This window comes from Pseudophryne corroboree, chromosome 2 (assembly GCF_028390025.1).
Source record: "Pseudophryne corroboree isolate aPseCor3 chromosome 2, aPseCor3.hap2, whole genome shotgun sequence".
Classification (NCBI taxonomy): domain Eukaryota; kingdom Metazoa; phylum Chordata; class Amphibia; order Anura; family Myobatrachidae; genus Pseudophryne; species Pseudophryne corroboree.
Genome location: NC_086445.1, coordinates 688,678,307 through 688,699,348, shown reverse-complemented (window position 1 = coordinate 688,699,348; position 21,042 = coordinate 688,678,307). Strand labels below are relative to the sequence as shown.

Sequence of the window (21,042 nt, the reverse complement as noted above, 5' to 3'; positions counted from 1 at the left end):
GCCCTGTCTGTTCACATGGGCGACTGCCGTGATGTTGTCCGACTGGATCAACACCGGTTTTCCCTGAAGCAGAGGTTCTGCCTGGCTTAGAGCATTGTATATTGCTCTTAGTTCCAGAATGTTTATGTGAAGAGACGTTTCCAGGCTCGTCCATACTCCCTGGAAGTTTCTTCCTTGTGTGACTGCTCCCCAGCCTCTCAGGCTGGCGTCCGTGGTCACCAGGATCCAATCCTGTATGCCGAATCTGCGGCCCTCCAATAGATGAGGACTCTGCAACCACCACAGAAGAGACACCCTTGTCCTTGGAGACAGGGTTATCCGTAGGTGCATCTGAAGATGCGACCCTGACCATTTGTCCAACAGATCCCTTTGGAAAATTCTTGCGTGGAATCTGCCGAATGGAATTGCTTCGTAAGAAGCCACCATTTTTCCCAGGACTCTTGTGCATTGATGTACAGACACCTTTCCTGGTTTTAGGAGGTTCCTGACAAGGTCGGATAACTCCTTGGCTTTTTCCTCCGGGAGAAAAACCTTTTTCTGAACCGTGTCCAGAATCATCCCTAGGAACAGCAGACGAGTTGTCGGCATTAACTGGGATTTTGGAATATTCAGAATCCACCCGTGCTGTTTTAGCACTTCTTGCGACAGTGCTAATCCCATCTCTAGCTGTTCTCTGGACCTCGCCCTTATTAGGAGATCGTCCAAGTATGGGATAATTAATATGCCTTTTCTTCGAAGAAGAATCATCATCTCGGCCATTACCTTTGTAAAGATCCGAGGTGCCGTGGACAATCCGAACGGCAGCGTCTGAAACTGATAGTGACAGTTTTGTACAACGAACCTGAGGTACCCCTGGTGTGAGGGGTAAATTGGAACGTGGAGATACGCATCCTTGATGTCCAAGGATACCATAAAGTCCCCCTCTTCCAGGTTCGCTATCACTGCTCTGAGTGACTCCATCTTGAACTTGAACTTCTTTATGTACAGGTTCAAGGACTTCAGATTTAGAATAGGCCTTACCGAGCCATCCGGCTTCGGTACCACAAAAAGAGTGGAATAATACCCCTTCCCTTGTTGTAGAAGAGGTACCTTGACTATCACCTGCTGAGAGTACAGCTTGTGAATGGCTTCCAAAACCGTCTCCCTTTCGGAGGGGGACGTTGGTAAAGCAGACTTCAGGAAACGGCGAGGTGGATCTGTCTCTAATTCCAACCTGTACCCTTGAGATATTATCTGCAGGATCCAGGGATCTACCTGCGAGTGAGCCCACTGCGCGCTGTAATTTTTGAGACGACCGCCCACCGTCCCCGAGTCCGCTTGAGAAGCCCCAGCGTCATGCTGAGGCTTTTGTAGAAGCCGGGGAGGGCTTCTGTTCCTGGGAAGGAGCTGCGTGTTGCTGTCTCTTCCCTCGACCTCTGCCTCGTGGCAGATATGAATAGCCCTTTGCTCTCTTATTTTTAAAGGAACGAAAGGGCTGCGGTTGAAAAGTCGGTGCCTTTTTCTGTTGGGGAGTGACTTGAGGTAGAAAGGTGGATTTCCCGGCTGTAGCCGTGGCCACCAAATCTGATAGACCGACTCCAAATAACTCCTCCCCTTTATACGGCAAAACTTCCATATGCCGTTTTGAATCCGCATCGCCTGTCCACTGTCGCGTCCATAAAGCTCTTCTGGCCGAAATGGACATAGCACTTACCCGTGATGCCAGTGTGCAGATATCCCTCTGTGCATCACGCATATAAAGAAATGCATCCTTTATTTGTTCTAACGACAGTAAAATATTGTCCCTGTCCAGGGTATCAATATTTTCAATCAGGGACTCTGACCAAACTACCCCAGCACTGCCCATCCAGGCAGTCGCTACAGCTGGTCGTAGTATAACACCTGCATGTGTGTATATACTTTTTTGGATATTTTCCATCCTCCTATCTGATGGATCTTTAAGTGCGGCCGTCTCAGGAGAGGGTAACGCCACTTGTTTAGATAAGCGTGTTAGCGCCTTGTCCACCCTAGGAGGTGTTTCCCAGCGCTCCCTAACCTCTGGCGGGAAAGGGTATAATGCCAATAATTTCTTTGAAATTATCAGCTTTTTATCAGGGGCAACCCACGCTTCATTACACACGTCATTTAATTCTTCTGATTCAGGAAAAACTATAGGTAGTTTTTTCATACCCCACATAATACCCTGTTTAGTGGTACCTGTAGTATCAGCTAAATGTAACGCCTCCTTCATTGCCAAAATCATATAACGTGTGGCCCTACTGGAAAATACGGTTGAATCGTCACCGTCACCACTGGAGTCAGTGCCTGCGTCTGGGTCTGTGTCGACCGACTGAGGCAAAGGGCGTTTCACAGCCCCTGACGGTGTTTGAGTCGCCTGGACAGGCACTAATTGATTGTCCGGCCGCCTCATGTCGTCAAACGACTGCTTTAGCGTGTTGACACTATCCCGTAGTTCCATAAATAAAGGCATCCATTCTGGTGTCGACTCCCTAGGGGGTGACATCCTCATATTTGGCAATTGCTCCACCTCCACACCAATATCGTCCTCATACATGTCGACACACACGTACCGACACACAGCAGACACACAGGGAATGCTCCTAACGAAGACAGGACCCACTAGCCCTTTGGGGAGACAGAGGGAGAGTTTGCCAGCACACACCAAAAGCGCTATATATATATATCAGGGATAGCCTTATAATAAGTGCTCCCTTATAGCTGCTTTGTTATATCAAAATATCGCCATAAATTTGCCCCCCCCTCTCTGTTTTACCCTGTTTCTGTAGTGCAGTGCAGGGGAGAGACTTGGGAGCCGTCCTGACCAGCGGAGCTGTGAGAGGAAATGGCGCCGTGTGCTGAGGAGATAGGCCCCGCCCCTTTTCTGGCGGGCTCGTCTCCCGCTATTTAGAAAAATCAGGCAGGGGTTAAATATCTCCATATAGCCTCTAGGGGCTATATGTGAGGTATTTTTAGCCTTTATAGGTATTCATTTGCCTCCCAGGGCGCCCCCCTCCCAGCGCCCTGCACCCTCAGTGACTGCCGTGTGAAGTGTGCTGAGAGGAAAATGGCGCACAGCTGCAGTGCTGTGCGCTACCTTTAGAAGACTGCAGGAGTCTTCAGCCGCCGATTCTGGACCTCTTCTGACTTCAGCATCTGCAAGGGGGCCGGCGGCGCGGCTCCGGTGACCATCCAGGCTGTACCTGTGATCGTCCCTCTGGAGCTTGATGTCCAGTAGCCAAGAAGCCAATCCATCCTGCACGCAGGTGAGTTGACTCCTTCTCCCCTCAGTCCCTCGCTGCAGTGATCCTGTTGCCAGCAGGAATCACTGTAAAATAAAAAACCTAGCTAAACTTTTTCTAAGCAGCTCTTTAGGAGAGCCACCTAGATTGCACCCTTCTCGGCCGGGCACAAAAATCTAACTGGAGTCTGGAGGAGGGTCATAGGGGGAGGAGCCAGTGCACACCACCTGATCTGAAAAAGCTTTACTTTTTGTGCCCTGTCTCCTGCGGAGCCGCTATTCCCCATGGTCCTTTCAGGAACCCCAGCATCCACTAGGACGATAGAGAAACATGTGTACCCTTGTGTCGGGGACGGAGGTTTCATCCACAATATGCAACACATCCCTTATTGCCATAATCATACACTGAATTGTTTTAGTCACCCTAGGGTGCAATTTTACTTCGTTATAGTCGACACTGGAATCAGAATCTGTGTCTGTAGTAGTGTCTTGTGTTAAGGGACGCTTTTGAGACCCCGACGGGCCCTGTGAGTCGGTCCAATCTGAGGATGGACCCCCTGATGTCCCCCCTAAACCAGCCTTATCAAGCCTTTTATGTAAAGATGCCACACTTGCATTCAACATATGCCACATGTCCATCCAATCTGGAGTCGGCACAACAGACGGGGACACACCACTCATTTGCTCCACCTCCTCCTTGGAGAAGCCTTCCGCCTCAGACATGTCGACACACACGTACCGACACCCCACACACACAGGGATTAACCTATAAGGGGACAAAACCCCAACCAGGTCCTAAGGAGAGACAGAGAAAGAGTATGCCAGCACACACCAGCGCTTAAAAACACTGGAAAAAATATGTCCAGATAGCGCTTTTTTATATATATTATGCCAATTCCCACTCACTGCGTCGCTAATGTTCCCCCCTCCTCTTTTTTCCAGCCTGTGATGTTCAGCAGGGGAGAGACCAGGGAGCCAGCGTTTTCTCATGCAGCTTCTGTGGAGAAAATGGCGCTGGTTAGTGCTGAGGATCAAGCCGCGCCCACCCGACGGCGGGCTTCGGTCCCAGTGATTTTTCAATAAAATGGCGGGGGATCATAGATTTACTGCCTCCGCAGTCTAATCCAACTGTATTTGTGCCCAAATGTGAGGTTTATTGCTACCCAGGGCGCCCCCCCCCTGCGCCCTGCACCCTTCAGTGCTGCTCTGTGTGTGTGTGACTGGGAGCAATGGCGCACGCCTTACCTCATGAAGATCTGATGTCTTCTGCCGCCTAAGATGTCTTCTGCCTTCTCTATCCGGCTTCTATCTTCGGCATCTGTGAGGAGGACAGCGGCGCGGCTCCGGGACGAACCCCAGGTGAGACCTGTGTTCCGACTCCCTCTGGAGCTAAGGCAGAAGCAGTGCCCAACTTGACAAGCCAGCTCTGCTTCTCTCTCCTCTGTCCCACGATGCAGGGAGCCTGTTGCCAACAGGACTCCCTGAAAATAAAAAACCTAACAAAATTCTTTTTCGACAGAAAACTCTGGAGAGCTCTCTGCAGTGCACCCATTCTCCTCTGGGCACAAGATCTAACTGAGGTCTGGAGGAGGGGCATAGAGGGAGGAGCCAGTGCACACCCATAGTCAAAGTTCTTTTTAGGTGCCCTATCTCCTGCGGAGCCCGTCTATACCCCATGGTCCTTACGGAGTCCCCAGCATCCTCTAGGACGTAAGAGAAATATGTTTTTTTAGAGCGTGCAGTGGGAATGGCTTTGGGAGCCCCCCAAGCCTCCAGGCCCTTTAGCAGCTGCATCCCCCTGTACCTTCAATAGTTATGCCACTGGCCAAGGCTCTTGGTGAAGTTTGCGTGTTTTTCTCATTTATGTTTTCCCACCTACAATCCAAAAACATATTGATAGGATAGATAGATAGATAGATAGATAGATAGGATAGATATAGATAGATAGATACACAGTCTATTATGTATGTGTGTCCACATTGTACAGTACAGTATATACACTGTAAGCACCACTGGTTTAAGGACTGAGGTGAATGGCTAAGGAAGATGCATTAACATGACCATTGGCCAGCGTTAAGAATCTCGGGTGAGGGAGATACACACGGTGCAATTTCTACTTCTGATATGGACTATATAGTCCACCATGGGGGTAATTCTGAGTTGATCGCAGCTTCAAGTTTGTTAGCAATTGGGCAAAATTGGGATTTTTGTTTACTTACCGTAAAATCTCTTTCTCTGAGTCCATCTGGGGGACGCTGCGCCGTTACTTGTGGGTTAGAGGTGTGTGGTAGTGGAGTTTGGCACAGAATCTATCTAAAGCTGACTCCTCCCCCCTCTAACCCCTCCCATCTCCTTCCTGCTCAGCCATATTCAGTTAACGTTTAGCCAAGCCAAAGGAGATAGACCAGAATAAAAAAATTAACCAATTAAACCAGACAAACTATGGGAGGGATCGCAGCGTCCCCCAGATGGACTCAGAGAAAGAGATTTTACGGTAAGTAAACAAAAATCCCAATTTCTCTGTCCTCCATCTGGGGGACGCTGCGCCGTTACTTGTGGGATTTCCCAAAGCAAGCTAATGAGAGGAGGGAGACGGTGACGGCATAGCCGTCTTCAATATACGACGCCCAACAGAGGCAGTCTCCAAACCAAAAGTATGAAAACGATAAAACTTTGTGAAAGTATGAACTGACGACCAGGTCGCTGCTCTGCACAGTTGCTCAACAGATGCACCACCGCGAACAGCCCAAGAGGCTCCAACAGCTCTAGTCGAATGAGCCCTAATTGAGTCAGGAACCGAAACATGAGAAGACAGGTAAGCCTGTTTTATGGCCGAAGTTATCCAACGGGCCACAGTATTTTTGGAGGCCGGCCAACCTCGTTTTGGAGCATCAATCAAAACCAGTAAGTTATCCGTGCGACGGAATGACTCTGTGCGAGACAAATAGATACGTAAGGCTCGAACCACATCCAGGAGAGCCAAATGAGAGTCCTCCCCAGGAGAAGATGTCGGAGCAAAGGCAGGAAGTACAATGTCCTGATTTAAATGGAATGCTGAAACAACCTTTGGAAGGAAAGAAGGTTTAGTCCGTAGAACCACCCGGTTCTCATGAAACACTAACAAGGGGGGTCTGCAAGAAAGGGCCGCCAACTCAGACACTCGTCTAGCTGAGGCAATAGCCAACAGAAAAACAACTTTCTGTGTCAGATAACGGAGTTCAACTGATTCTAAAAGGTTCAAATGGAGAGGTCTGAAGAGCCGTAAGGACCAAGTTTAAATCCCAGGGAGGAACCGGAGGGACAAAAGGTGGTTGAATCCGAAGTACTCCCTGCAGGAATGTTTGAACCTCTGGAATATTTGCTAGTTTCTTCTGAAAAAGAACCGATAAAGCTGAAACCTGACCCTTTAGTGAAGAAAGCTTTAGGCCCTTGTCGAGACCCTCCTGAAGGAAAGAGAGTAGGCGAGGTAGTCTAAACAAATGCGGAGTCAGTCTCCGTTTTTCGCACCATGCAATGTAAATACGCCATATTCTATGGTAAATGCCTGAGGTCACCGGTTTCCTAGCTCGAATCATCGTCTGGACAACCGATCGAGAAAGACCTTTTTCCTTCAAAATCTTGGATTCAAGAGCCAAGCCGTCAAAGCCATCCGATGTAAATCTGGGTGGCGACAAGGTCCTTGAAGAAGCAGATCTGGTCGCAGAGGTAGACGAAAGGGATCTCCGACTACCATACTGCGCAGAAGAGTGTACCACTGTCGACGCGGCCAATCTGGAGTCACTAGAATCACTGCGAGATCCTCTCGCCGAATGCGTTGGAGTAGACGCGGGATCAGTGGGATTGGCGGAAACACATATCCCAGTTAAAACTGCCATGGGGCAGTAAGAGCATCGATCAGGATTGCCTGTGGATCCTGAGTCCTTGCGCCGTAGTGAGGAAGTTTCGCGTTGAGGCGAGACGCCATCAGGTCTATGTCTGGCATTCCCCATCGATCCACTAGAGAGAGAAACACTTCCTGATGAAGTTCCCATTCTCCCGGATGAATCGTGTGACGACTCAAAAAGTCTGCTTCCCAGTTTTCGACTCCAGGAATGTGGATCGCGGAGATCACCGGAACCCAGCGTTCCGCCCACGCGAGGATCTGAGCGACCTCTCTCATTGCGGACCAGCTGCGAGTTCCTCCCTGTTTGTTGATGTAAGCCACTGCGGTGGCATTGTCGGACTGCACACGAACTGGTTGACCCTGCACCATGGTTTGAATGCGAAGGAGTGCATACCGAATCGCCCTTAGTTCCAGAATGTTGATTTGCAATTTTGACTCCTGGTTGCTCCAGCGTCCCTGGAAGTGATGAGTCTGGAACACTGCCCCCCAACCACTGAGGCTTGCGTCCGTGGTGACCATCCAAGACCAGATTGTGAACGGTGCACCCTTTTTCAAATTGTGACTGTGAAGCCACCAGTGAAGAGACTGACGAGTCTTTATCGACAAGCGGATCAACTGCAATTCGAGACGTGGTTCCGTCCGAGTCCAACAGTTGAGAATCTGCGTTTGAAGAGGACGGGCATGAAATCTGGCATATGGAACTGCCTCGAAGGAGGATACCATTTTGCCCAACACCTGCATACATCTGAGGACCGACACTACTGGTAAGTGTAACAGGGTTCGGATTTTCGACTGCAGATCCTGAATCTTGTCCGCAGGAAGAAACACCTTCTGGCTGTTGGTGTCGAATAAAAGTCCCAGAAAAATCATCTTCTGAGTAGGGAGTAGAGATGACTTTGGAAAGTTGATTATCCACCCGAACGACTGTAGAGTCTCCATCGTTAGCTGCAGGTTCTGAGTGAGAATCTCCGCTGACGGTGCCTTGACCAACAGGTCGTCCAAATATGGAGTGATGTTGACCCTTTGGCAACGAAGAACTGCGACTACATGGCCTAAGACCTTTGTAAAAACCCGGGGAGCCGTAGAAAGACCAAAGGGAAGAGCTTGAAACTGAAAATGCTCCGGCCCGACTGCAAATCTCAGCAGAGACTGATGTCCTATCCAAATCGGGACATGTAAGTAGGCGTCTTTTATGTCTATTGAAGCCAAATATTCCCCTGGCTCCATAGCGGCGATAATTGAGCGAATGGATTCCATCTTGAATTTTTGGGTTGAGAGATACGGGTTGAGAGCCTTCAGATTCAGAATGGGCCGAAACGAACCATCCGGCTTGTCCACAAGAAAAAGACCTGAGTAAAAACCCCGCCCCCTTTGATGAGAGGGAACCGGAATGATTACTCCATTTTGTAAGAGGGTTGTGATTGCCTGAAGAAGAGCTTGCCGTCTGGAGGGATCGTCTGGGAGAGGTGTTATGAATAGTCGGGTTGGGACCGTCTCTTCGAAATCCAACATATATCCTCTGGAAATGACCCCCATTACCCACCGATCCGGTTTCGATAGGAGCCACACTTCCCTGAACTGAAGTAACCGGGCCCCAACCTTCATTGATCCCTCCAGGGGACCTGAGACGTCATGCCTCAGGTTTGTCGGCAGGCTTACTGGCCGGTCTGCGAATAGCCTGAGATCCTCTTCCTCTGAAAGAGCCCCTTCTTGGGAATCTGGAGGAAGCACGAAAGGATTGGAAGCTACCTCTGCCCTGCGTACGAAAGGACCGAAACCTTGTAGGTTTTGGTTTGTGAGGTGCAGATGGAAGGAAAGGGCTCTTTCCTCCAGTAGTATCTGAAATAATCTTCTTTAACTCTGATCCAAAAAGGAACTCACCTTCAAAAGGCACAGCCGTCAATGTTTGCTTTGAGTCAGAATCAGCATTCCAAACTCTAAGCCACAAAGAGCGTCTTGCGGATACTGTCAAGGCTGAAACCCGGGTCTGTAGCGCAACCGAATCCAACAAGGCTTCACCCACATAAGTGAGCGCCTCCGAAATCTGTTCCGCTACGTGAATGGCTTCCGACGGATCATCCGACTGCATTCCCGATACCACCTGTGCAAGCCATTCATCCACGGCCTTAAGTACCCAGGCACTCGCCAGTACTGGACGGAGAGAAACACCTGATAAAGAAAACATAGACTTTAGTAATGCTTCAATCTTTCTATCGGTAGCGTCTTTTAAGGTCACAGACTGTACCGACGGAATAACCGTAGCTTTTGCTAGATGTGAAATAGGAGCATCTACCTTAGGGGCCGTCTCCCAAAATTTCGTATCTTCCTCTGTAAAAGGATATAGAAATCTTAACTTTTTAGGCGCCTGAAAACGAGAATCCGGTTTAAGCCAGGGTTCTTTTAAAATATCCGCAAAGTGAGAATAAGAAGGGAAGGCCGTAACCTGTCTCTTTTGTCGTTTGAAGAAGGGGGAAGGAGTTTCCTCTACCACCGTGTCCTGAATATTAAGAGTCTGACGAATGGCTTCTATTAACAATCTAACACCTGAACTAGTAGAAGGTTCCTCATCTTCCCAAGCCGAAACTTCATCCCATTCAGGATCTACCTCCCCCTCCTCCAACGGAGATGCCAGGGATGCCTCCTCACCTGGAAACGCTATAGCGGGTAACGGCTGCGATCGCTTAGTAGCAGTCGAACTGCTGGCAGCATTTACAAACTTATTCAAAGATTGAGTTAAATCAGTGAGGCACTTTCCCATATTTTGGGCCCATAAAGGCTCCACCTGAGTCCGAGCAGATTCAGTCTCCCTAGATTGACGCAAATCTGAAATGGCGTCCACCATGTTTTTAACCCATGGGGGCATCGGCTGATCTGCGGAACCTCCCTGCTGATCTGTCACGGATGCACCAGAGCATGAAGCACATAAGGTACCTGCGTCAGAACTACCTTTAGCCAGCTTTGAGCCACACTGAGAGCAGGAAAAATAAACTACCGAGGCCGTTTTTCCCTTTGTAGGTCTGTCCGGTTTACTAGTCACTTTTTCCATTCTGAAGTTATACACTAAAATAAAAGCACCCTAAACTTTCTGACTAATGAGCTGTGTTAACAATCTACATTAAGGATAGAGTGGGACCTGAATCCAGGACAACTGAGTGCAAGTCAGAGGCTCTCCTTATTAGGTTAATCCCTAGGTGGATTCCAATATGCCTGTAATCCCACCCTTGATCAGCCCCCTCTATACTTGCGGTTATGCTGTCAAAATTCTCCCCCTGGCAGGCTCCGTGTGTGAAGCGCACAGCGTCCCCCTGTCTCCGTGAAGCAGAAGATGGCGGCAGGCAGATTGGCGCGCGGGCAGAGCAGGGCGGGAAGCCGTCCCTGCACTGCTGACGTAACCCCGCGCTGAAACCGGAAGTTCGGGCCGCCGCGCGCCGCTACCCACAGCGTCCGCGGCGGCTTCTAGCTGGTCCCGGGAGGTCAGAAGACTCTCCCGGACCAGTCTGCTATCTGTCCCCACAACCCTCCAGGTCTCTCACTGCGGGTGTAGGGGAGAAATCTCCGGCGCCGCTCCCGCTGGCGGCCGGGGAGGGGGGGTGGCTCGGCTGGCGTGTGAAATAAATGAATGAAATAAATAGGGACAGCCCAATACTGTCGGTGACAGATTGTGGCTGTCCGGTACCTTTCTTCTGTCGCTCTTTAGTGTACAAAGGCCCCAGTGACCCAGGTATGGTGGCCTTTCTAGACAGCATCCTCGAGTGGAATATTAGGCCACTCCATCAATACCTGTCACCCGTAAACAGGGACTAGGCATCCTGTAAACAACAACAACAAAAAAAAATAGGAGAAATAAAAACTGTGTCTGTACTCCACAGGCACAAAAATAAGAATTTACTTACCGATAATTCTATTTCTCGGAGTCCGTAGTGGATGCTGGGGTTCCTGAAAGGACCATGGGGGATAGCGGCTCCGCAGGAGACAGGGCACAAAAAAGTAAAGCTTTACTAGGTCAGGTGGTGTGCACTGGCTCCTCCCCCTATGACCCTCCTCCAGACTCCAGTTAGGTACTGTGCCCGGACGAGCATACACAATAAGGGAGGCATTTTGAATCCCGGGTAAGACTCATACCAGCCACACCAATCACACCGTACAACTTGTGATCTAAACCCAGTTAACAGTATGACAACAGAAAGGGCCTCTTAAAGATGGCTCCTTAACAATAACCCGAATTAGTTAACAATAACTATGTACAAGTATTGCAGATAATCCGCACTTGGGATGGGCGCCCAGCATCCACTACGGACTCCGAGAAATAGAATTATCGGTAAGTAAATTCTTATTTTCTCTATCGTCCTAAGTGGATGCTGGGGTTCCTGAAAGGACCATGGGGATTATACCAAAGCTCCCAAACGGGCGGGAGAGTGCGGATGACTCTGCAGCACCGAATGAGAGAACTCCAGGTCCTCCTTTGCCAGGGTATCAAATTTGTAAAATTTTACAAACGTGTTCTCCCCCGACCACGTAGCTGCTCGGCAGAGTTGTAATGCCGAGACCCCTCGGGCAGCCGCCCAAGATGAGCCCACCTTCCTTGTGGAGTGGGCTTTTACAGTTTTAGGCTGTGGCAGGCCTGCCACAGAATGTGCAAGTTGAATTGTGTTACAAATCCAACGAGCAATCGACTGCTTAGAAGCAGGTGCGCCCAACTTGTTGGGTGCATACAATATAAACAGCGAGTCAGATTTTCTGACTCCAGCCGTCCTTGCAATGTATATTTTTAAGGCTCTGACAACGTCCAACAACTTGGAGTCCTCCAAGTCGCTAGTGGCCGCAGGCACCACAATAGGTTGGTTCAGATGAAATGCTGATACCACTTTAGGGAGAAAATGCGGACGAGTCCGCAGTTCTGCCCTATCCGAATGGAAGATTAGATAAGGACTTTTATAAGATAAAGCCGCCAATTCAGATACTCTCCTGGCAGAGGCCAGGGCTAGTAACATAGTCACTTTCAATGTGAGATATTTCAAATCCACCTTTTTCAATGGTTCAAACCAATGGGATTTGAGGAAATCTAAAACTACATTTAGATCCCACGGTGCCACCGGAGGCACCACAGGAGGCTGTATATGCAGTACTCCCTTGACAAAAGTCTGGACCTCAGGGACAGAGGCCAATTCTTTTTGGAAGAATATTGACAGGGCCGAAATTTGAACCTTAATGGATCCCAATTTGAGACCCATAGATAATCCTGATTGCAGGAAATGTAGGAAACGACCCAGTTGGAATTCCTCCGTCGGAACCCTCCGATCCTCGCACCACGCTACATATTTTCGCCAAATGCGGTGATAATGTTTCACGGTGACTTCCTTCCGTGCCTTAATCAAGGTAGGAATGACTTCTTCTGGAATGCCTTTCCCTTTTAGGATCTGGCGTTCAACCGCCATGCCGTCAAACGCAGCCGCGGTAAGTCTTGAAAAAGACAGGGACCCTGCTGTAGCAGGTCCCTTCTCAGAGGTAGAGGCCACGGTTCGTCCGTGAGCATCTCTTGAAGTTCCGGATACCAAGTCCTTCTCGGCCAATCCGGAACCACTAGTATTGTTCTTACTCTTCTTTGCCGTATGATCTTCAATACCTTTGGTATGAGCGGCAGAGGAGGAAACACATACACTGACTGGTACACCCAAGGAGTTACCAGTGCGTCCACAGCTATTGCCTGTGGATCTCTTGACCTGGCGCAATATTTGTCCAGTTTCTTGTTGAGGCGAGACGCCATCATGTCTACAATTGGTCTTTCCCAACGGTCTATTAACATGTTGAAGACTTCTGGATGTAGACCCCACTCTCCCGGATGAAGATCGTGTCTGCTGAGGAAGTCTGCTTCCCAGTTGTCCACGCCCGGGATGAACACTGCTGACAGTGCTATCACGTGATTCTCCGCCCAGCGAAGAATCTTGGCAGCTTCTGCCATTGCACTCCTGCTTCTTGTGCCGCCCTGCCTGTTTACATGGGCGACCGCCGTGATGTTGTCCGACTGAATCAACACCGGCTTTCCTTGCAGGAGAAGTTCCGCCTGGCTTAGAGCATTGTAGATTGCTCTTAGTTCCAGAATGTTTATGTGAAGAGACTTTTCCAGACTCGTCCATACTCCCTGGAAGTTTCTTCCTTGTGTGACTGCTCCCCAGCCTCTCAGGCTGGCGTCCGTGGTCACCAGGATCCAATCCTGAATGCCGAATCTGCGGCCTTCTAATAGGTGAGCCTTCTGCAACCACCACAGAAGTGACACCCTTGTCTTTGGTGACAGGGTTATTCGCAGGTGCATCTGCAGATGCGACCCTGACCATTTGTCCAACAGATCCCTTTGGAATATTCTTGCATGGAATCTGCCGAATGGAATTGCTTCGTAAGAAGCCACCATTTTTCCCAGGACTCTTGTGCATTGATGTACTGACACTTTTCCTGGTTTTAGGAGGTTCCTGACCAGATCGGATAACTCCTTGGCTTTTTCCTCTGGAAGGAAAACCTTTTTCTGAACCGTGTCCAGAATCATTCCTAGGAACAGCAGACGAGTTGTCGGGATTAAATGGGATTTTGGAATATTCAGAATCCACCCGTGTTGTCTTAGCACCTCTTGAGATAGTGCTAAAGCTGTCTCCAGCTGTTCTCTGGACCTTGCCCTTATTAGGAGATCGTCCAAGTATGGGATAACTAATACGCCTTTTCTTCGAAGAAGAATCATCATCTCGGCCATTACCTTGGTAAAGACCCGAGGCGCCGTGGACAATCCGAACGGCAGCGTCTGAAACTGATAGTGACAGTTTTGAACAATGAACCTGAGGTACCCCTGGTGTGCGGGGTAAATCGGAACGTGTAGATACGCATCCTTGATGTCCAAGGATACCATAAAGTCCCCTTCTTCCAGGTTCGCTATCACTGCTCTGAGTGACTCCATCTTGAACTTGAACTTTTTTATGTAGAGGTTCAAGGACTTCAGATTTAGAATAGGCCTTACCGAGCCATCCGGCTTCGGTACCACAAATAGAGTGGAATAATACCCCTTTCCTTGTTGTAATAGGGGTACTTTGACTATCACCTGCTGAGCGTACAGCTTGTGAATGGCTTCCAACACCCTCTCCCTTTCGGAAGAGACGGTTGGTAAGGCAGACTTCAGGAAACGATGAGGAGGATCCGTCTCTAATTCCAACCTGTACCCCTGAGATATTATCTGCAGGATCCAGGGGTCTACCTGCGAGTGAGCCCACTGCGCGCTGTAATTTTTGATACGGCCCCCCACTGTCCCCGAGTCCGCTTGAGAGGCCCCAGCGTCATGCTGAGGTTTTTGCAGGAGCCGGGGAGGGCTTCTGTTCCTGGGAAGGAGCTGCCTGTTGGTGTCTCTTCCCTCTTCCTCTGCCTCGTGGCAGGTACGACAAGCCCTTTGCTCTCTTATTTTTGTAGGAGCGAAAAGGCTGCGGTTGAAAGGTCGGTGCCTTTCTCTGTTGGGGAGTGACTTGAGGTAAAAAAGTGGATTTCCCGGCAGTAGCCGTGGCCACCAAGTCTGATAGACCAACTCCAAATAACTCCTCCCCTTTATACGGCAAAACCTCCATGTGACGTTTTGAATCCGCATCGCCTGTCCACTGTCGTGTCCATAAGGCTCTTCTGGCTGAAATGGACATAGCACTCACCCGAGATGCCAGTGTGCAAATATCCCTCTGTGCATCACGCATATAGATAAATGCATCCTTTATTTGTTCTAACGACAGTAAAACATTGTCCCTATCTAGGGTATCAATATTTTCAATCAGGGATTCTGACCAAACTACTCCAGCACTGCACATCCAGGCAGTTGCTATAGCTGGTCGTAGTATAACACCTGCATGTGTGTATATATTCTTTTGAATAACTTCCATCTTTCTATCTGATGGATCCTTAAGTGCGGCCGTCTCAGGAGAGGGTAACGCCACTTGTTTGGATAAGCGTGTGAGCGCCTTGTCCACCTTAGGGGGTGTTTCCCAGCGCGCCCTAACCTCTGGCGGGAAAGGGTATAATGCCAATAACTTTTTTGAAATTATCAACTTTTTATCAGGAGCAACCCACGCTTCATCACACACGTCATTTAATTCTTCTGATTCAGGAAAAACTGTTTGTAGTTTTTTCACACCATACATAATACCCTGTTTTACGGTATCTGTAGTATCAGCTAAATGTAACGTCTCCTTCATTGCCAAAATCATATAACGTGTGGCCCTACTGGAAAATACGTTTGAATTTCTACCGTCGTCACTGGAATCAGTGCCCGTGTCTGGGTCTGTGTCGACCGACTGAGGCAAAGGGCGTTTTACAGCCCCTGACGGTGTTTGAGGCGCCTGGACAGGCATTAATTGATTGTCCGGCCGCCTCATGTCCTCAACTGACTGTTTAAGGGAAGATAAACCATCACGTAATTCCACAAATAAAGGCATCCATTCTGGTGTCGACCCCCTGGGGGGTGACATCTGCATATTTGGCAATTGCTCCGCCTCCACACCAATATCGTCCTCATACATGTCGACACCACGTACCGACACACACCGCAAACTCACAGGGAATGCTCTAATGAAGACAGGACCCACTAGCCCTTTTGGGGAGACAGAGGGAGAGTCTGCCAGCACACACCACAAAGCGCTATATATACAAGGGATATCCTTATATTAAGTGCTCCCTTATAGCTGCTTTAATATATATATATATAGCCATTAATGTGCCCCCCCTCTCTGTTTTACCCTGTTTCTGTAGTGCAGTGCAGGGGAGAGACCTGGGAGCCGTTCTGACCAGCGGAGCTGTGACAGAAAATGGCGCCGTGTGCTGAGGAGATAGGCCCCGCCCCTTTTTCGGCGGGTTCTTCTCCCGCTATTTTTCCAGTCAGGCAGGGGTTAAATATCTCCATATAGCCCCTATGGGCTATATGTGAGGTATTTTTAGCCTTGTATAAGGTTTATATTTGCCTCTCAGAGCGCCCCCCCCCAGCGCTCTGCACCCTCAGTGACTGCCCAGTGAAGTGTGCTGAGAGGAAAATGGCGCACAGCTGCAGTGCTGTGCGCTACCTTATGAAGACTGAGGAGTCTTCAGCCGCCGGTTTCCGGACCTCTTCACGCTTCAGCATCTGCAAGGGGGTCGGCGGCGCGGCTCCGGGACCGGACTCCACGGCTGGGCCTGTGTTCGATCCCTCTGGAGCTAATGGTGTCCAGTAGCCAAGCAGCAAATCCACTCTGCATGCAGGTGAGTTTACTACTTTCCCCCTAAGTCCCACGTTGCAGTGATCCTGTTGCCAGCAGGACTCACTGTAAAGAAAAAAACCTAAACTAAACTTTCTCTAAGCAGCTCTTTAGGAGAGCCACCTAGATTGCACCCTTCTCGTTCGGGCACAAAATCTAACTGGAGTCTGGAGGAGGGTCATAGGGGGAGGAGCCAGTGCACACCACCTGACCTAGTAAAGCTTTACTTTTTTGTGCCCTGTCTCCTGCGGAGCCGCTATCCCCCATGGTCCTTTCAGGAACCCCAGCATCCACTTAGGACGATAGAGAAATAAAAACTGAATATGGCTGAGCAGGAAGGAGATGGGAGGGGTTAGAGGGGGGAGGAGTCAGCTTTAGATAGATTCTGTGCCAAACTCCACTACCACACACCTCTAACCCACAAGTAACGGCGCAGCGTCCCCCAGATGGAGGACAGAGAAACCATATGCACTGCAGGGGAGGCAGATATAACGTGCAGGGAGAGATAGATTTGGGTGGGGTGTGTTCAATCTGCAATCTAAATTGCAGTGTAAAAATAAAGCAGCCAGTATTTACCCTGCACAGAAACAAAATAAACCACCCAAATCTAACGCTCTCTGCAAATGTTATATCAGCCCCCCCCCCCCCCCCCCCCCTGCAGTGCACATGGTTATGCCCAACTGCTAAAAAATGTCCTGCTGCGATCAACTTGGAATTACCCCCTATATCGGTATAAAACATAGTACATATTGCACCGTGTGTAAACAGCTTGTGATGCTAATGCGCGCTCCCGGTATCAACAGAAAAAATAGGCAGTGCAGGCAGCTCAATTTTTACTAGAAAGTGTACAATCTAGTACATAGCATAGTTGAAATTGGCCATAGCAAAAATTGCATAGAGACAAAATCACACCTTGTGTATAATATCGGTGGCTTGGAGCTCCGGGGAGTTCAAGGGAAATCGAATAGTACAAATTGGCCACATAGGCAGAATCGCATCGTGTGTATGTGGCTTCATCTACATGGAATGGCTTTTCACACATATAGAGTTTTGTTTCCCCATCAAAAACACAAGGAAAAAAAGGGGTTAGTACCACTTGAAAAAGTGAAGCCCCACATATTCTCTGTATAGTGCTGTATTATATCTGTATACTTTATACATAACTGTTAATAAAAAATAAAAATACTTACAGCATTTTTTCTCTGTATTTCTTCCTGCCACTTTACCTCCACCATTGATCTGTCCTGGGTCCTGATTTTTCATATCAGACATGACTGTAAACTCCAACTACTTAATCTGTAAAATTAAATTCCACTATAAACTAAATTTGTCCTCACACTGCAAGAAACAAAAAAAGAAAAAGTGTAAAGGGTCTTAGTTTTCACAACAAATACTTTTTTGTAGGTTATAAAACAGGCTTGACTCCAGATCAATCTGGAATACTCACAACCGAGAAGGCTTTAACCAACTCAGTTAGCACCTGAAGCAATGTAAGTTCTGTCATGGGCAAGGTCCTACCTAACCTTTATTTATTTAAAATATTTGTATTTATGGATAAATTCATAACTTATCCAAAATACAAAGATTTTAGTGGGTCTTAAGTTATAGGATAATGTATTGCCACTAAGCAATTATGTTTTCATATAACAATGTCTTAACAAACCAGTTTAAAAGGAAAAATAAAAATACATAAATACATAAATAAATAAAAGCGTGTGATGCTCGGGATTTTATGTTCACTTTCTGGAGAATCACCCTGCAGCAGATAATAAAATAAAAATAAAAAATCTGAAATTTTTAAAATTCCACATGTAAAATCATTTGGAATTTTATTCAGCAATCCTGAAGAGACAGAACTAATTATATTCATTAAGTGCCAAAAAGGCCACAAGCTTGCGATTTATAAACTAATAATGAATTAAAAAGCTTTTAATGGGTTGTACAGAGTATTTCGTATGGATATATCAAACCACAGTTTTTTTTTTTTTTTTAAAAACAGCACTGCTCTCTGGATGGATGCTAGTACAGATTTGATTAGAAATACAGATGGAAGTAAATATATTTCAGAGAGATTATATATATATTAAACAAAGCAGCATATTATACAATTAAATATAACAGAAGTCTAAATATAAAAAGGTTGACAAGAAAGAGGTTATGAAAACAATACGCTGTCACTACATAAATGGCAGCTTTATAAAAGGTTACAGAATGTAACCCTCCTTGTGTCAGTGTAACAGCGGACCATAGTGAGGTGCACTTACCGACTCCCGCCTCGCCTACTATTGCCTCGGTCACCTCGCTGACTTTGCGTCTCAGTCAGACGACAGCAGGTGACCCAGGTGGGGGATTTGGTGAAGGATAAAGACACCACACCGGTTCCAACGAGACGTCACGATGGGCGGTACGCAACTTGCGCTGTAGCCATCTTTAGTAAGGGAAAATGTCTTCCGGCTAGTGGTGTAGACGCAGTTAAATTATGTTTCACGAACAGGTCTTGCTGTGTATCTTATGTTACTATCTCTCACAACCGCTAGACTACTTTAAGCAAGTTATTAATACAGTTGTACCAATAGAGTATTTTTCTTTTAAATAAATGTTTGTTTTCTAAATTAATATTTTTTTACATAATAATCTGATCGCAGTTTTTAACTTTTTTACGCTTTGCTAGTGCGCCGGGAGAAGGGCCGGTCCCACGTTTGCCAAAACCAGACATGGCTACTCAGTTACGCAGCGAGCCCGTAGGGGTTCCCTGCAATAAAGTTTACACCTATGAGACACGGCCACGCCTCCAGTATTTGATTGGTGCATTTAGGTGGTGTTGCTGGAGGGGCGTATCACGAGTAGCCAATCGGGGAAGGAGCATAGCGTTCTAACAGCAACGGGTTTGTTGCACCATAGCAACGGACTTCCTTAAATTGTTGCGTCACATGATTCATTGAAGTGTTAAGACTAAACGCTTTTCTTACAAAGACTATGAAGGGCTTCTTAGTGGAAATACTCCTATGTGATTTAAATGGGCATTTAATCGGTTCCGTTTAGTATATTGTCTAGTGCACACGTTATTTCTTTAATTGCCCCATGTTTTGAATAAAATTGATCTATTGAATCAACAGTGTTGATGTATTGTCATATGTTCACAATCATAGGTGTGCGCAGGGGGGGTGCCTGGTGCGCACAGGCACCCCCTAATGTCTGGCACCCCGATCTCACATGCCTGATGCAGCAATCACCGAACAGGCAGATTACTGTCCCCTCTGCGCTCCACCCTGTAAGGACTGCATTACTGACCGGGCACCTGGGTTAATCAAGGGTGCCACTGCCATCAGCTTTCAAATTCCCAGCTCCACCTCCACGTACAAAAACAGTGTGATGCTCGCACGCCCACCCGTCACATGCCCACCTCTCTCCTTCTATGCTATGCCAACGCCAGCCACTGATGAGGAGCAGCATGCAGCCAGCGTTCCTCTTAGGAAGACAAGCTCAATACTGGCAGGCGGTCTGCAGCAGCATTGACACGTCACTTGTTTTTCCAGCAGCAGCAGTAACTAGTCTGCGACTGTCACAAGTCGGTAACTAAACTGACACTAAGTAAGCTGCTGCAGCTTGCAGGGGAAGGAGAGGGGGAGCCAGACCAGGCTGAGGAGGAGCAGTGTAATTGCAGTGAGTGCCATCAGGGGTGTTTGTTTGGTGCACACCACAACATCTGACAAGTATCTGCTTTATTAGGATTGGTACAAGGGTGGATATTTTATATGCGTTGACCATCAATAGATGGTGCTAGACACGCCCAAAAGGCGGTGCTAGACACACCCCTCCGACGGTGCACCCCCTAATAAAATGTGCTGCGCACGCCAGTGTTCACAATGCATTTGTATTTATGCCTTTCACGGCCATGCATACTTTTGCACTCCGTGTGCTTTGCCAGGAAGAAATTGATAGAAGAAATCTACATTCAGTCAATCTTCTTGCCATCAATGAAATCTCCATGTTTTCCTACACCCCCTGGCACTGATAATACATACTTGCCTACCTGACCCTCTCCATGAGGCAGAAAATGCTCTGTTCCTGGACTCTCCTGGTAATGTATGATTGCCATCACCTGTGGTGAGCTAGTTAATTGATAAGAAAGGTGTTTCACCACAGGTGATGGTAATCATACATTACCAGGAAAGTCCAGGAACAGAGCATTTTCTCCCTCATGGAGAGGGTCAGGTAGGCAAGCATGTAATAACATCATGGTAGCAGTCCTCCTTTCCTCTTGCTGCTCCTTCCAGGTTATTGCCCATTAAACCTCTCTTTCTCCTTCACGGTCTGCTCAGTTCGCCTCCTCCATCCAGACGACCACAGCATTGCGACCAGTTAAGGTACGTATGGTCCAGTTTCCCAATTCCACAATAACTTTTCCACCTGACTCCCCTACTTTATCACTTCAGGCTTCCCCTCTTTCAACCTAGGAGAGTTTGGGCTTGATATATTAAGCAGTGAAAAGAATGAAGAAGTGGACCAATGAAGAAGTCGACCACTGATATTTGTCCCATCACCATGCAGTTGCAGTGTAGCTCAGCATATCCAGCCAGTAAAGTGACATCAAAACGATGTCATGGGAGACATAGTCATGGGAGAACCAATGTCGTGGGAGAGCTCACCCTAAGGGGCCTATTTATCACCATCCGCAT

General features: G+C 48.0%; 1 protein-coding gene across 4 annotated transcripts in view; it reads right to left on the bottom strand.

Moving 5' to 3' along the window:
• The window catches only part of PFKFB2 (6-phosphofructo-2-kinase/fructose-2,6-biphosphatase 2), a 248,721-nt gene extending 229,622 nt beyond the window's left edge, over positions 1-19,099 (bottom strand). The window contains exons 1-2 of one of the 4 annotated variants that reach the window (XM_063955191.1): positions 18,628-19,099; positions 17,554-17,701 (exon numbers count right to left, since the gene is read on the bottom strand). In XM_063955191.1, coding sequence (XP_063811261.1) covers positions 17,554-17,635 — 82 coding nt within the window. In that variant the 5' untranslated portion in view covers positions 17,636-17,701; positions 18,628-19,099. Of the gene's footprint in view, positions 1-17,275; positions 17,478-17,553; positions 17,702-18,627 lie in introns of those variants that run through there. The other 3 variants (XM_063955189.1, XM_063955188.1, XM_063955187.1) reach the window with 3 other exon arrangements.
• Between the last annotated feature and the right edge of the window lie 1,943 nt (positions 19,100-21,042).